At 35.4% G+C, this 18,133-nt stretch overlaps 1 protein-coding gene across 1 annotated transcript in view; it reads right to left on the reverse strand.

Moving 5' to 3' along the window:
* The window catches only part of LOC121244805 (ankyrin repeat-containing protein At5g02620-like), a 44,217-nt gene extending 28,283 nt beyond the window's left edge, over window positions 1-15,934 (reverse strand). Inside the window, exons 1-3 of the mRNA XM_041143013.1 lie at window positions 15,841-15,934; window positions 14,642-15,162; window positions 14,317-14,463 (exon numbers count right to left, since the gene is read on the reverse strand). Coding sequence (XP_040998947.1) covers window positions 14,317-14,463; window positions 14,642-15,143 — 649 coding nt within the window. The 5' untranslated portion in view covers window positions 15,144-15,162; window positions 15,841-15,934. The remainder of the gene's footprint in view (window positions 1-14,316; window positions 14,464-14,641; window positions 15,163-15,840) is intronic.
* Between the last annotated feature and the right edge of the window lie 2,199 nt (window positions 15,935-18,133).

The raw sequence follows: 18,133 nt of genomic DNA on the forward strand, positions 1-18,133 counted from the left end.
AAAATCTAGCAGCCTTAATACAAGAGGTTGTGCCACAATAGCTTTCAAATGCTTAAAAGCCTCATCAGCTTCTTTAGACTAAAGGAAGGAATGCTTCTTCAATAACATAGTTAATGGGGCAGCTATGAAACCATAGTTCCGTACGAATTTTTGGTAATAGCAAGTAAGGCCTAAAAAACCCCTCAGTGCTTTCATTTTCTTAGGAATAGGCCAATCAAGCATTGATACAAATTTTGTTGGATTTGCCCTTACTCCACTACCAGAAATAATGAGGTCTAGGTAGTCCACCTCAGTCTCCCTAAATCTACATTTAGACCTCTTGATAAACAATGTATGCTGCTGTAGAACAGATAAAACTAATTTCAAATGTGTAAGGTGCTCAACAAAATCTTGGCTATAAACCAAGATATCATCCAAAAATACCAACACAAGTTTTCTGAGATAAGGCTTAAAAACAAGATTCATTAACCCTTGGAATGTGGCAGACATATTGGTAAGCCCAAATAGCATTACGAAGAACTCATAGTAGCCCTCATGAGTCCTAAATGTTGTCTTAGCTATATCTTCCTCCATCACCCTTATTTGATGATAACCTGACCTTAGATCAAGTTTAGAAAAATAATTTGCACCATAAAACTCATCAAGCAACTTATCAATGACAGGTATAGGAAACTTGTCTATGATGGTTTCTTGATTGAGGGCTCGGTAGTCAATACACATCCTCCAAGCGCCATCAGCTGTCTTCACTAGCAAAACAGGTGAGGAGAATGGGCTTTGGGTTGGCGTTATAACACCATTTCTCAACAAATCCTACACTATCTTTTCAATCGTAGACTTTGATAGTGAAGATAACGATAAGGCCTTACTAACATTGGTGGAGTACCATCTTTAAACAAAATCTGGTGATCGAAGGCTCTAGGTGGAGGCAAACTCACTGGTTCATCATATACAGATTTAACTACTGAAGAACTCCTTCAACTTCTGCTTGCAACTGAACAGGTTCTACATTTGATTCTACTGCTACCAAATGAAACAATCACCCTTGCTTCGTAACAAAAGAAGACTTTAACAAATTAACACCAGCCTCAACATCAACTGTCTCAAAAAATAGCCCCTGCAGTGACAGTTTCTTCCCATCCACCAAAAACTGCTTAGACATATTTGTAAAATCCCAATTAATGGAACCTAATGTCTTGAGCCACTGGACACGCAATATGATGTCACACCCTCCAAGAGTCAATACATGAAAAGGAACCAAGAACTTAGCCCCTTGAATTTTAATAAGTTCCTCACATCTGCCTTAGCTGAGGATTTTAGCACCAGTTGCCACCATCACTTGATCATCTTTAGATTTGCTACTTCTACCACTAATGGGTCCAAGAAGTTATGAGTACTTCATGAATCCACTAGAATTTCAACTAAGAATGAACCAATTTTACCCAACAACCTCATAGCATTACTGTTGATACATCCGGAAATAACATGAATTGAAATCTTGAGCTCTTCAATCCCTCCTTGACAGCTTGCATAAACTTTTGATCCCAACTCCCTTCCAACATTTTGTGGCATTTCTTCCTTAATACCATCATCCTCTTGCAACAAGTACACCTTTTAATTCTTGCACAAATGACTGGGGTTTCACTTCTTATCACAGTGGTAACACAATCATTTTCTTCTCTTCTCATCCATCTGAAAAGAAGAAATATTTCTAACTTGTGCGCTTCCTCTTTGCATTTTAATAAGATGTGAGGATTGGACCTCATTTCTTTTTCCCACTTTTTTTTTCTCTTTTTCTTTTTCCTTTCTTTTCTTTCTTCCCCTTTTCTTTTTCTTCCTTTTCTTTTCTTTCTCCCACGCGACGCACTCCCCTCCCTCTCTCCCGTCCATTTTCTCCTTCACCCAGCACGCCGCCGTGAGTCACCCGTGACCGACACCGCCCCTTCCGTTCACCTCCCCATCGGCCGGCGACCCCACCTCCCAAATTTCAGCTCCTCCATCGCCGCCGTTAGCCTCCACGCGCAACACCCAGCCGCGGCCTTCACTTCTTTCGCACGCCGCCGTCGCGCCACCTCCGGCCACCATCTCTTCACCACTTCATCCTTGACCTCTTAGCAACCCAATGGACCCAACTCTAGCTCCGATCCGTCACTGGTGAAGCACAACCAAGCCCATCTCCGATTTCGGCATTTTTAGCCTAAAACCACCCTTTGCGCCGTCATCCACGGCAAACCACCACCACCATTGGCTTCACCGACATCTCTAAGCCCTACCCTATCAATTTCGGGTCTTAGTTTGTCCCCGTTGAAAAGTGAGTTTTTGAGACCCACGGCCACAGTGTATTTTACACTGTTTTGTTGCTGAGCCGTCACATTTTGCACCTCCGTGATCCTCCGGAAATTATTATATAGCACTATAAGTATTTTCTCAAAGAACTTTTATGATTTAAATGTATTTTTGCACTAACTCATTTTAACTGTGAATTGGTTGGTTATGCCGGACTGAGTCTGAGGAGTTCGGGGGTCGGATGGATTATGGACGGAGTTATTGTGTGATTGGTTTGCATTGTTGGTTGTTGTGGTGTTGTTTCATGTACATGGCATATTGCACGCATGATCATATTTGTAAATGAAACTGGATTTTCGTGTACATACATTCATGTTCATGTGTTTATTGAAAACTGGGTTTTCATGTGTTTGTTTGAAAATTAGATTTTCATGTGAAATGATTCTGGGTGTGTTTGAAATGACTGGATTGACTGGTTTGAGAAAAAGGAAAAGAGACTGTAGGGATGGTGGTAAGCAGGAATGGTGGTAGAGTCCCGCTTGTGATTCTCGCCTACGGTGCACGCGATAGGGATGGTGGTAAGCAGAGATGGTGGTTGTGTCCCGCCTGCGATTCCCGCCTACGGTGCACGCGATAGGGATGGTGGTAAGCAGGGATGGTGGTATAGTCCCGCCTGTGATTCCCTCCTACAGTGCTCTGATAAGTATTCATTGTGTGGAAAGGAACTGTAGGGATGGTGGTAAGCATGGATGGTGGTAGAATCCCGCCTGTGATTCCCGCCTACGGTGCACGCGATAGAGATGGTGGTAAGCAGGGATGATGGTTGTGTCCCGCCTGTGATTCCCGCCTACGGTGCACGCGGTAGGGATGGTGGTAAGTAGAGACGGTGGTAGAGTCTCGCCTGCGATTCCCGCCTACAGTGTCCGATAAATGGTTTGTTTTGTGTGAATCATTTTCTGGAAAAATGACAGACTATATTTTTGGGCCAAAATGGGATTTTGGCGTGTGTTGGAAATAATCATTTTTCTGGAAAAAATGGTATTTTATGGCTAAGTGTATTTTGTCATATGAATGCATGTTGGTTGCATTAATATGTTTTTATCCCGAGAGTTGTTTGGTTTATACTTACATGTGGTACCATTTTATGGTATTTCAGATTTTGATGCAAATGTGGATGACGAGCCTTAGCTTGGCTCCGTTGGCGGAGTGATCTGGGATTGCTCCTGTTTATTGAGATTTATTTTTATCAGTTATTTATGTATTTGTCTTGTAATATATTTTGGGATGACTGTATAACTTTTTAAATGTAACTTATTTTGAATATTTGTATTTAAATTTCTGGTACTTAGTTGACTTATTTATATTATCTGCTGCGATTTTTATTGTGCACCCTTGCATGTTGCACACACACTTAAGTATATTTTGTTGGGATGCGTGACCGTATTGTCATCATCCTGACGTCACAATTTTCGTTCTTTTGTACGTGGGAGTCGGGGCGCCACATGCAAATCGAACTTTTTGTTGATCAGTGCACACTAAAACACTGAATATCTCTTCAATGTCCTGAATCTAATCCTCAGCTGCATTGGAATCGCTTCTTCTATCAAAACTAGGGGGATGAGTATGATTAAATTGTTCGAAAGTGCATCCTCCTTCACTATTGTTACGTTGACGACCCAAAGGATTCTGCGTGAGGTCATCAATTAGTTGATGCGCCGCTGCTCGGAGTACTTCGGAAGAACTCGTATTTGCTTCCCTCTCATTTTTGGTTGCATTCAGATCCGATACATTTCGTTCCCGGCGACAAGGTGGCATCCTGAAAAAATTTAAAATTTATTAATTGTTTTTTTTTTAAATTGTAGAGTTCATAAATAAACAGTGGTACCCGTAAAACAAACATATAGTCTAAACCTTAAAGAGTATGAATTCAGCTCATAAACCTGTATAAATCCTATACATCGAAATCCTTCCCAAAGTCTGCAAATCCTAAAACCTTATCTACTATAGTTTGCAGAACTTCAAACCTTAACTATCCACGTTATCAACTCTTAATCCTCAACTTCTTATGCCTTAAATAAGGAATTACTTCCTAAATCTATAGGTATCTAAAAACTTCATAAGTTATAGTCTGCAGAATCTCAAACCTGGCTCTGATACCAACTGTAACGCCCCGTCCCCGTGGGTCCGGAGAGTTAACTCATGTCAACTAAAATCATCTCCAATAACACTTTAAAATAAACCAAAGTCTCCATAACATAATAATCTATTTGTCCAACACAAATATCCATGTTCCTACATAAGGGCACATCAGAAGTGCTTCAATAATATACATAAACATTTCCACAAAGACTAGGAATATCCATTACTCAAAATACCAAAGCAACATAAAATATCAACACTACCAAAATACTCTCCAAAAGCCATTGTACCCTAAGACACTTAGTCTTCTATGATCAACAAAACTTTCAAGTACTCCCTATTCCTGACTTCCAATTGCTGCATCAAAATTATCTGAAACATATTATAGAGATAAGGGGTGAGTTATCAACAACTCAGTAAATAGAAAACATATACTAGTATGCAAACATAAGCATTTACAGAGTTCAAAATGCAGAACAAAACACTTTATTTTCAGAATGCAGAGTTAGAACATCTTATAAAAAAATATCAGAGCGAAAGTTCAAAAATATTCTTATTTAAAATTCCCTTGGCACAGCATAACTGAAACATCATATCAGAAAAGAATTACATGTTTAACCCCCGTGGTAGGATTGTGCAAACCCCGGCGGCCAACCGAGCAGAAACAGAATGTGAATATTTCCCTTATCGTTCTCGGAGCCCCGAGTGTGCACATAAGAAAAACCATGCAGAAAATCACTTTGTTTCCAAAGTGGGTGCACGAGAAACAGAAAAGTTGGTACCAACCCAAACAGAGGCCACAATTTTACACCAGTGGTAAGGTCAGAACAGAAACAGAATGTCATGCCAGAGGTTTCAAAAATCATATATTATCATATCAGAGTACAAAACATTTTCAGAACAGCACAGAATCAGTTCACAAAATATAATTTATGCACAAAATTTCATATTCGTTCTCTGTTGCACAGGTCAGAAGCAAAATATCAAAATAAGCTCATGTCTACACTAGTCATGACAGAAAATATTTCCTTCTTATACATAATTTCATGATTAATGCAGAACAAATAACTGGGGTCGTTTCTAAAATTTCTTTTCATAACAAAACATGCATATTTTCCAAAAGCAACCTCAGATCATTTTATTTTATGCAAAGTGTAGCATAGGAACCCCGCTTACCTGAACTCCTTAGTCTTTCAAAAAACAATTTCTCAACAATGACGAATAGATAGTAATCGTAATTCCCGTAAATTTCCAATCAACCACGTATTTCGATATTTAATCTTAAAATGCTAAAAGAACCTATTTTTTAAAACCTCAAAACCTAAAATCCTCATAATTCCTAAAATACCATCATTTTCTAAAACCATCAATATCCACTTAATCGAATTTGTACCGAAAAAGAAATTTATCGAATAAGTATTATGATAATTATGGAACTCAATAAATACTAATATTTAAATATCTAAAATACCAACAAATTAATAGAATACTTTGGCTACTAAAAAAATTCCCATATAATAAGTCATGAAAAAATACTCTCTAAAAAAATAGGTTTACTTCCTTTAATTAACAATATTATCAAAATAGTATCTACACAAATATAATATTTTTGAGACTTAAAACAAAACTCATTTAAACTAAGCCCTAAATAATAAATCTGGAGGCATACACTAACGGGTAAAAAGGTAATAGCACTTCCTTCTATTACGTTAACATAGTTACATATATATATATATATAATATATATATATATAACTTATAAGAACATGAAAACCAGACGAACAAAAACACGAAGATAAAACAAGTATGCGGTGGCAGGGGCTTACCCAAGGGAAACCGAGGCACGCGTGGAGGGGTAAGGCGCGACGGGGCTGGCTGGAGGGACTGTGGTGGCGCGGCTGAAGAGCAGGAGTGCGATAGAGATGCCGCCGAGCTGGGCTGAGCACGAGAGAAAGAGAGGAAGAGGTGAGTGAGAGAGAGGGTGAGTAAACCGAGAGATATACTCACTGTGAGAGCGGCTGACGAGGTATGGTTGTCCGGTGGTAAGAACTCTCTGTTTTGAGTTAGAAAAATAGAGATATGGTGCTCTGCTTTTTGGTGGTGCAAACAGAGGTGGTGTTTTACATGAAGAGGGTGGTGGCGCACAGTTGGAGTGGTGGACTTTTAGTGGCTGAGGTTCCGTGCATGGACTGAGTTCGGTGGAGTAGTGACGCGTTGGCTTGGCTGTGGGGGTGGCGAGGCAACTGAACGCAATCGAGGCTTGCGGTTTGGTGCTTTATTGAAGGGTGAGGACTGGGCTGAGGTTCACAAGGGAGGGTGGATGCTCAGAAGAGTATGGATGGTTGAGGGCGTGAAGAGAGGGCAGCGACACTGAATCTAGGGTTGAGAATGCTTAACAAATATATAAGCTATAAGTAGAAAACAAATAAAACCTAAAGATGAAGGAAGGAGGGACGTGCATGAAAATGGAAACAGCTTGAAACCGTGTGAACGTGAAGTCTGGACTCGCTTCCACGGGCCAGGGCTCTTAAGCCTAAAAGAAAAAAAATACTTGGCCCACATCTTGGATCATATATGGGATTATTGCATGGGCTTTTACCTTAAGCTTTGGGCCTCGACTCAACTAAAAAAAAAAAAAAATACACTTGTCCCATAAATTTTCCGTGTGAACATCCACTTGGTCTATTAAAAGATTTTAAATCTAATTATCAAACTTATTGAAAAATTATATTCCGCCAAAAATATCTTAGGCCCAAACTCTCTCCAAAAAGTTTTACTCGTAATCTCAAACGATTTTTTCAAACTATAAACCCAAAAATTTTGTAAAGTGGCTTGGCTGGGCCCAAGTGTTACAGTTACTGCTGCTGTATTGCAGACTTTACATTTGGGTGTTATACCTGCTGAATTTAATCTAACCTATCTTATGTTGATCCCGAAGAAAAGATAACAGGAGTACATTAAGGATTATAGACTCATTAGTTTATGTAATGTGGTTTATAAAATCATTCCTAAGGTCCTAGCTAATCGGCTGAAGTTGATTTTACCAAGGGTTATCTCGCCATCACAATGTGCTTTTGTCCCAGGTCGGCTTATCTCGAATAACGTTATGGTGGCCTATGAGATGGTGGATGTGATTTGATGGAGGAAAAGGGGTAACAAAGGATGCATGCTGATTAAATTATATATGAACAAAGCTTATGATTGGGTTGAGTGGATTTTCTTGGAGAGACTTTTGTTAAAAATGGGCTTTGCCACTGAATTTATTTGGCTGATTATGATGTGCATCACCACAGCTTCTTATAAAGTTCTCATAAATGGAGTTCCTTTAGATTTGATTCTACCCACACGCGGAGTTCAACAAGGTTGCACATTATCCCCTTATTTATTTGTTATATGTGCTGAGGCTTTGTCTTCAATATTGCAGAAGGTTGAATCACAAAACTTGGTGAAGAGAATTCGTGTTTGCAATAAAGCTCCATGAGTTAGTCATTTACTTTTTGATGATGATACCATCATCTTTTGTCGAGCTTCTATGTTAGAGAATGTGCATCTTCAACATATTTTGGCTACTTATGGGGTTGCCTCGGGACAACAATTGAATAGACAGAAAACTAAATTATTATTTAGTCGAAATGTGAATGTGAAAGTAAGGAATGCGATAAAGGAATTGTGGGGTGTTCATACTATCCATCATCATGTTAGGTTTCTTGGATTACCTTCCTTTGTTGGTAAATCGAAAATTCACACCTTTAGAGTTATTAAGGACAATGTTTGGGCAAAGTTACAAGGATGGAAGGAGAAGTTATTATCGCAGGCGGGTCGTGAGGTATTGATTAAGGCTGTGGTTCAGGTCATCCCTACCTATGCCACGAAATGCTTTAAAATACTAAGAGGACTGTGTCGAGATTTAGAAGGGCTGGTTGCATGGTTTTGGTGGGGGCAAAGAGATCATGAGAGAATGGTTCACTGGATGAGTTGGAAGCATTTGTGCCGTTTTAAATTTTCTAGTGGGCTGGGATTTCGGGACTTGGAGGCGTTTAACTTGGCACTTCTAGCCAAGCAAGGTTGGCGGCTACAACAGCACCAGAATTCTCCTTTTTACTCTGTTTTCAAGGTCAAATATTTCCTGAATTTTGATTTTGTATCATCTATTATGGGCTCTAATCCATCTTATGTGTGGCGCCGTATATGTGAATCTAAATATGTTGTTGACACTAGTTGTTTGTGGTGTATAGCTCGAGGGGACTAGATGCGTATTTGGTCAGACAATTGGCTGCCTAACTCACCAAACATGAAAGTCATTACTGGATGCAATGTTGTTGCTGCTAATGCATGTGTTAATGAATTAATAAACTCTACACAGTCAGGTTGATGGAAGTCAGATTTGGTGAACTAGGTATTCTTTCCTGTTGAGGCTACTGAAATACTTAATATTCCGTTGTTTTCTCATTGGAATGTTGATAAGCTAGTATGGGGTTGCACATGTAATGACCTACTTAGTGTAAAGTCAGCTTATCACTTAGTGCTCCACTTAAGATATGTGAATGAAGCTGGAACGAGTTTATATGAAGATTCACATTGATTATTTTGGAAAAATATTTGGCATCTACAATTGCCAAATAAAGTTCAAAGTTTTCTGTAGAGAGCTTGAAATGATGGTTTACCAACAAGTGCCAGCTATCTCATTGTAAGATACTTGCTTCTAGTATATGCAATTTCTGCCATGCAGCTAATGAAGATGTTTATCATGCATTATGTAAATGCCTTAGCATTTCTCAAATCTGGACTAGATATTTTGAATGGGATATGAATCTGTTGGATGTGCATTCTCGGTTTGATAATGTGGTTTGGGCAGTTATGAAACTCCATGATCCCCATATCTTCTCACGGTTTGTGATCATTGCTTGGGGAGTTTGGAAGTTTAGAAATTTGAGAATTTTCCAACATAGTGAAGCCTCTGTTTTTGATGTTGTGGAAAGCTGTTTTTCCTATGTTGAAAGTTATTTGTTGGTTCGGCAATGTCAACAAGTCAATTAGCGATTATCTACATTGTGTTGGAAGCCTCAAGCATGTGGGCAATGGAAATTGAATTTTGATGGGGTTGTCTTTAGTCAACAACATAAATCTGGGGTGGGTGCAATATTGCGAGATGAAAAGGGTAGCATGATTATGGCCATGTCAAGGAAGGAATACGACATTTATTTGGTGGAGGATATTGAGGTGCTTGCGGCCTTGAGGGCTTTGCAACTTCTCCTTCATATGGGGATTTCTCACTTGATCCTTGAGGGAGATTCTATTGTTGTTGTTGAAGCTATTCGGTCAACCCAAGAACAAGGGTATAGCTGCAGTCCTATTATTCGGGAGACTCAACTATTATTATCTCATTTCCAATCTTGTGATGTGTTCCATGTTGGTAGACAAGGAAATGATGAGGTAGCGCATGCTTTAGCCCGAAAGGGACGGTTAGTCAAAGGGTCCACTCCACCGGACTTTATTCTCACAGCTTGTTTACGGTGGATGTGAAGGGATGTTCTGGGGTGCAGTGTTAAGCAATGTTTTGAATACCGTACCGGACGCCGTACCGGTCAAGGTACTGGAACGAAATATTTCGATACCAGTACCGTTTTGTGTACCGTTTCGGGATAGTCGATATATAAATAAATTATATATATAAATTATATTCTAAAATAATAATCTATATATGAATAAATTATATATAAATACATATTTATATAAATTATAAATAGCCTAATCTGAATTGGGGGTCAAAAAATAAGTTCTAAAAAATTGAAAAAAAATTAAATTAAATTAAAGGCCGAAATATCGGCCAGTACAAGCCGGTATATACCGAAATATAGGCTGGTACGGCCGGTACAAAATATATATGATACATGTACCGGCCCAATGGCCGGTACGGCAAATACTGGCTGTACCAGCCAGTACGGTACAAGATTAAAAACAATGATTTTAAGGCTTATTAGCATTGGTAAGAATATGATTTTCATTATATTTGTTACTGACTATTGCAGGAAGCAATATTTGATTCTCAAAAAAAGAAAAAAAAAAGTCTCGTCTCGTTAAGATCAGTATTAGGATACAATTTAAAATTACCCCACTTATTATAAAGAAAAAGTATAACCCCACATGAGAGGTGTTAGAATATAATTTAAAAAATCAAATTACCCCTACCTAACTTCTCATTATAAGTTTCCATATTTTCCCCAATATGCTTCTTATTAGGGCTGCTCGGACCCGTATTATATGGTATTGGTCTTGATTTAATTGCAATTAACTCTTAGCTCTTGATAATGGATCACAATTTTAAGAATATTTAGCGACTTACAACTTTGTGGAAGATCAGTATTAATCTCGGAGATTCACGTCTTCAAGAGTGTAGGCAAAATTAATATATAAGTGGTTGAGGTATGAAGTTTATAAACTTCATACGAATCGAACGTCAAATTCGAGTTTGATCGAACCGATTTTGAACTGCCAGCACTGGTCAAGTAGTATTGAAACTTTATTTTACAAAACGAAAATCATGTAGATAGACGGTCGACTTTTCAATTTTTACACAGCTCTTCAATAATATATTACTGGTTTTGAATTTATTTAAGTTTTTTATTTGAATCTGGTCCGGGAGGTTTGAAATAAAATGGTAATAATATTTTATTAAAAGAATACCTTTAGAAAAAGAGAAAATATTTGTTTAAGGTTCATTTCCCTTTACAAAAATGCCTTGGTCTTGTCATTGTGTCGAAGAAGTACTTTTCCAGTAACCGGCAAATTTTCTTAGGCAGGGATTGTTGACGTGAAGGGATCAAATATTGATGATCCTGCTGGTAATACGGACGGATTTCTTTCATGACTGTGACCGAATAAGATAATTATGATCATGAGATCATAGAAAATTCATAATATTCAACAACATTTTTATATGTATATATAATATTATAAATTACTGCTACTTTCACAAAAAAAATTAGATAAAATACATACATGACAAACGTCAGAATATTCAACAATATATACAATATACATAACGACAAACATCATAGAACAATCTTACAATAGAGTTTCGAGCTGAGTCCTAATTAATAAAAAGTAGCAGCTTTCATATACTAATTATCACCAGCCCAGTACTCGTGGGTTTTAAAAAATCAACATTATTCCAAGCTTATTAATACTGAAGATCATACTGAAGCCTTGATCATACTTACGTCAAATTTCACACTGAGGACTTGCATGATTGGTTGTAGGACGTTTCAATCGGACCCCTTTTTTTCGGCCCGATCAGGAACCTGAGTTCTTTCATTTTGTCCGGCTTGATTGTCATTCTTAATTTCTGTAGCAAGCGTTGCTGGCAGCTTGGATTGAAAAGCCTATTCTGTGACCGGAAAAGGAACCAATCTGAACAGAATGCTGAGCAGAATATATCAAACCAAAGGCCATAATGTAGGATAACAAACAAACTAATTGGAACAATGGGCGCCGCAACAATTATTCGGATCGGAACACTTGTTTTGCTTTTAAAGAGCAAAAAACAGGCTGCACTGAAGGCTATCAGCATGCCTACTATTGAAATTAAAAGCGTTGTGAGTCCCAATGCCAACCTGCGAGGTAATGATTTAAGGAAATCCTTTTCGGTGTAACGTGACGTGAGAATTGTCAAGAAAACAAATATTGAAGACGAAGAGAATAACATGGCTACCGCATCTGATACGAGAAATAACGTAAACCAGTTGTTTTCCAGAAAGATAGGAATGCCTGTTTCTTGATTGTTGCCACCCGGTACTGTGAAGGCAGCTGGAAAAACCACAGTGGCAATCAGTGCTGCCACGAGCATGCAAGAGTTTGCCGTGTTTTTCATCCACTTTTCGCCATTCTTCTGTAGATCTTCATGGGTCCTCTTAAATATATCCCTAGGTGTTTCTCGTGTTTCTGAGGAATTCGGTTTGATGACAATCTTTTCTATCTCCTACAATAACCAATTACTTGTAAATTAAAACATATAGAAAGGGGAGACCATGCAATATATACATGTTCGAAGAGAGAAAAAAAAAAAAAAAAAAAAAAAAAAAAAAAAAGAAAAAGAAAAAGATGTTGAAAGGATATTTAACACCCGTTTGTACGTACCTGAAACCACAATAACTCTCGTTGCATTTGAAGGGCGGCTCCTGAGACGATATTCAGTCGATCTGAAGAAGGCAATTCTCCAGCTAAGTGCAGCATGTTGTTTCCCCCTTTGACCTTATAGGTCGCAAGGTTGCCCTTCAAAACACCTATCTCATATATTAAATTAAAAACATGCTCTTGTCTATGTTTAACAGCAACGTGAAATAAACTTCCATATTCTTCGTCAACTTGCCATATGAGATCGGGATAAGAGCGTATAAGTATAATTAGAAATTCAACGTTCCCTACTTTTGCAGCTTCAAAAACTAGTTCCATATGATTTTGAAGCATATGATCAGTACTTGACGAGGAGTCGGCTCCAATTAGCTCTTTCCAAAGGCGGTCAACTAAGTGATGGGCTGATGCTTGCATCAAAGCTTTGTTGCATAACCAACCTCTGAAGCCTAGTTAGGATTAAGAGAATTAAGATCGTCTGGTTAAACAGAAATATTAATTCTATATGCCAAAAGTAGAATATCTTATCGTTTAGGATATATATTATAATTAGTTCTTATATATATTAATGGATCATTATTTCATTGCTTCAACGTCGTCATATACATTTTATTTTCCAATATATACGCTTCTTATTATAGCTATATAGCTTGCATGGCTTCTATATATAAAATTGACATAGCTTAATTAATTTCTGATCTTGAATTAATTGCAATTAGTGACAAACAAATTATTTTAAGAGTCTCTGAGATTAACGTCTTCAAATTTAATTAGGTACTGGTTATTTGGACAAGTTAGTTTGATGACTAGCCTAGTCTTAAATAGCAAATTATCGCACTGAAAAGAAGAAGAATTAACACTAAAAAGATCTATACATTTAACATTTATACGTAGTTATTTATCAAAAAAAAAAAAAAGAAATAACATTTATAAGTAGTTATAAAAGAATTAATTTGGCAAGAAATGTTATTTTAATTCCTCTACACCCCACATCATTCGTATGACATAATTTGATTTGTAATATTTAAATTTTAATATTTATTTTTTAAGTCAAATTATACAAAAGAGTAATGCTAGAGCCACCGCTGGTGGCTCCCGCTAGAAGCCACCGCTTGCTCTAGCATGTGTTTTTTTATGTGTTTTTTTTATAGTTATTTTTTATAAAAAAAATTTTAATATTTTAAAAAAATAAAATAAAATTATAATATTATTAAAAAACACTTCCTTAATCATGAAGTAAAAAAAATTATTTTTTTATTTTACTTCGTGATTAAGGAAGTATTTTTTAATAATTTTTTTTACTTCATGATTAAGGAAGTGTTTTTTTTAATAATAATATTATTATTATTATTTTTTAAATATTTAAAATTATTAAAAAAATTTATATAAAAATACTTATAAAAAAAACACATCAAAAAAACATGATAGAGCCACCGCTATCATTTTCCTTATACAAAAATATATAGATTGTGGTCTAGAGACCTAAGAATAGAGTTATTCATGGCCTCCTATCTACTTCCCAATGCCACGTGCAGGGGTATAAAACTATGTGTGAACAACAAATTATGAGATAACTTCCTAGCTAGCTAATGGTCGCAGCAGTCTACCACAACGTAGAAGACACGCATTACACCTGGTAAATTTATATTTATATACTTGATTAATGAAGAAATTCCTCCAGTCCAGTTATAAATATACACATACATACATGCATACATACATACATATATCTAGATTAATAGTTTGGGTTGGAAATAAACTAACAGGAGTTTAAGCGTCTTTCCCATGCTGATGGCTGACTTTTGCTGCCAATTTCCGAAGGTTTTTTGGCCAACATTTCCAATGAAAGCCAAAGATATTTCTTCTCTTCAGGTGCTGGCTTTAGAATGTCCAGAATTTTGTGTGCCATATCTGTTCATAAAAATCAAGACATTAGTCATTGTTATTTAGTCTATTTTAATAACTACCATTTAATATATAATTGGTTAATATATGAATTAAGTTGTTTATAAAAACGTGTCATATTACAATAGCATTAATTGTTCATAATTAATTGTCTCAAACTGATGATCACAAGTGTAGGACATACCATACAAATCAGTGGAAATAGTAGCGTTAAGGAGATTAATGTGATCCAGAGAATTCAACTCTTGAATAGGAGTCACAGAGTATAAATACGACACCATGTCTCTATTTCCAGTCTTTATTGCCGCGTAAAGTGGTAAAAATTCGATGGCATCCTTGGGGATCAATGGCAGATATTTGTTCTTTTTCACCATCACCTCTGCAATTGTTACGATTTCTGATTGAGCGGCAAAGTAAAGGGCCGTGCAGTTGCTTGGTTTGGTTTTCACTTCTAATTGTTCCGGTGTCATCCGTTTCACGAGTTCTTTCACAAAACGGGTGCGTTTTGCTGCTGCAGCGTTGTGAAGAGCTGTCCCTTCCTCTTTTGTTATGGGGGCTCCAAGGTCGTAGTTTGGATTTTTCTGGATAAAAGCTTCAGCAGCTTCCCAGTCATCTTCTAGGGCAGCTTGAAGGAGAGGAGCATAAAAGGCACGAGATTGAGATAATGAGCTATCACCCTCTGCCATTATTTTTCCTTGATCTTTTCTAAGAATATTGAAAATTAATTACAATAATTAATATGATATATATTACGTATGTATATATGCATGAGATGCTTACTTAGGTGAATAGATATATAGACAATATATGGGTGGCGAATGCTTTAAAAAATAAAACAGAAAAAAATTGAAATCTCTCAAACATAAATTAATTTTCTATAATATTTGTCGAAATACAATATTCATGCATATACGCAAGGATCATGCTACAGCCCCGCTAGCTCCCGTCGGGGTGTAGTATTATTTTATGTGTTTTTTTAAAGTAATTTTTTATATAAATTTTTTAATATTTTTAAATATTTAAAAAAAAAAATAAATTAAAACATTATTAAAAAAACACTTCTTTAATCAGAAAGTAAAAAAAAATCATTAAAAATACTTTCTTAATTACGAAGTAAAATAAAATTTTTAATGATTTTTTATTTTACTTCGTTACTAAGAAAATATTTTCTAATAATATTATAATTTTTTATTTTTTTAAAATATTTAGAATTATTAAAAAAATTTATATAAAAAAAAAAAACTTAAAAAAACACGTCAAAATATATTGCTAGTCTCCCGCGGGAGCCCAGCGGGAGATGTAGCATTTTCCCATACGGATTTATTGCTCATGATTTTTGAGCCAATATTATAATTAGGAGGACTATATATGGAAACTGCTAACCTTCACAGTTGGAAATTGATGAGGTAGCTTATAAGCTTCGGAGAGAGTACTGCGTGTAGTACGTACGAACTCCAAGTAGATGAGGTTTTTGATACTGATCTCAACCTTGCACGAGAATTTTGCTACAAAGTGGATGATATTTATAGATCGACGTCTGGCCACCATTATGCAGCGATCATTATCATAATTAAGACTGGATATATATTAAAATGACTATATTGTCCAAATTAGAATACGAAAGATCAAAGGTCTAAAACACATTATTGATTCTTTATACCCCCAAGTATTTTTGGAACTTGTGTTAATCTTCTCAAAAGAAATGTTCTTAAAAAGAGTAATGATACGCGTAAATCCTTTTTACAATAATATTTTAAATTTAGAATATTTCTGCAAAATCATATTATTTTTATGTTATTTTATAAAAATATTCCTAATTAAAAACATAATTATTTAAATAATTATAAAAAGGATTTTGAGTGTATCATTGACCACAATTGCAGTAACTTTTTTCCCGCGTTATGTCCGTACATTTTTACTCCTTGGGATATGTAATAATTTCATGATCCCGACATATACCGTTGTAATTTTTAGAAAACTCAGTTTTGTTACCAATTAATAATTTTGTTTCTTTATCAAAATTATTAAAAGAAGTACTTTCTTCTATATAAATAATATTTTTAATAAAATACTTATATGATATAATTTAATTTTAGAAAAAGATTTAAAATTTAAATCTTATAAATTAAATACTATTTAAATGATGTAGACGGTATAATCAATGCAACAACTTTGAAAATATCAAGAGCTCCTACATATTTGCTCTTCTTAGTTTTCTAGATCTCATGATCAAAGCTAAAGTATTGGTGAAGCAAACTAATAAAATAGGGTAGTTGAATTCGGTACAAAGGACAGTCAAGCATTTGGTCTTTCTGCACTCATGGCCAATAGTTTAATTAATTAATTAATATTGCCAACGTCAACGCAGTTGTTTTGTAATTCTCAACTGCATCGGCCTCTCTCGATCTGCTGAGAATATTCATATAAGCCATTTTAAAAGTTAAACGAATACAGAAAATGAAAGTGGGGGTGAATGCTATGAATGTTTGGCTTGATATCCAATTAATGGGCAAAGAAAAGCCAGGAGAAGTTTCCTACTGCCGGCGTAGGCAAGTACTTGTGTTTAACATCTGTTATTTATTTATTTATATATATATCACTGTGACTTGGGGTTAATTAAAAAGTAAATATCTGAATTTTTATATTTTTATAATTCGATCATAAAATTAATATCAATTAAACACCTCCATCAATCTTCTTTTACAAAAATAAAATGAGGGTTAATTAGAGCATTGGCAATGGACTAGCTAAATGGACTAGCTAAATGTTAATACAAGTTCAAATTTTAGTTAGATGTAAGAAAAAGCTTTCATATTGGACTAGCTAATGGTCCAAAACTTAAGACTTGATGAATAGTAAATCTTAAGTCCTCTCTAAATATAGCTAGCTACTATTCACAATGGAAAGTAATATTTAATTATTTCATCACTTATCTCTCTCTTTGAATGGTAAAATATGCATGGCATGTACATTATTTTTACTGATTGATAGAGTAGATACATTATTTCTATAAAATATAAAGATTTAAGAAATATATAAATTATATTTGTAAAAAAAAATATATATATATATATATAATATTTTATTATTATTTTAACTTTATAATAACTAGTCTAATATGAATTCACTTAATCAAAAATTAATATTATAATCAAAATTTAAGATTTTAGCTAAACTTTAGAAAGGCTGATTGCCAATGCTCCTAGCTGATCGATGTAATACTGATGGCGTACATACTGATGCAATTGTAATATATCTATCATATATGTCAGCTTTTAATTAGCTGGCGTAGATATTGATCATCCACGTACGTAGTAGTCAATCAAAGGCAGACATCACGTGAATATTTTAATGCTTTTCGTGCTTTAACATCACGCAACATGGATGACAAGCTTTCCACATGGCATTAGCCAATCAAAGACCTACATCATCACGTGGATATTTAATTCTTATTGTGATTTAATATTAATGGATGACAATTAGGTTTTGGCTTAAAAGATAGAGTAAGCTACTCTTACCGTTTTTGGTCTCGTTCTAGGTCTCGTTTTAATTTTTTAATTTTTTTAATTTAATGATTAAATAAATATTTTTAATAATGTTATAATTTTTTTTATTTTTTTTTTAAATATTTTACAATATTAAAAAAATACATATATAAAAAATAAAATAAAAAATG

The sequence above is a fragment of the Juglans microcarpa x Juglans regia genome, chromosome 8S (assembly GCF_004785595.1).
Source record: "Juglans microcarpa x Juglans regia isolate MS1-56 chromosome 8S, Jm3101_v1.0, whole genome shotgun sequence".
Classification (NCBI taxonomy): Eukaryota; Viridiplantae; Streptophyta; class Magnoliopsida; order Fagales; family Juglandaceae; genus Juglans; species Juglans microcarpa x Juglans regia.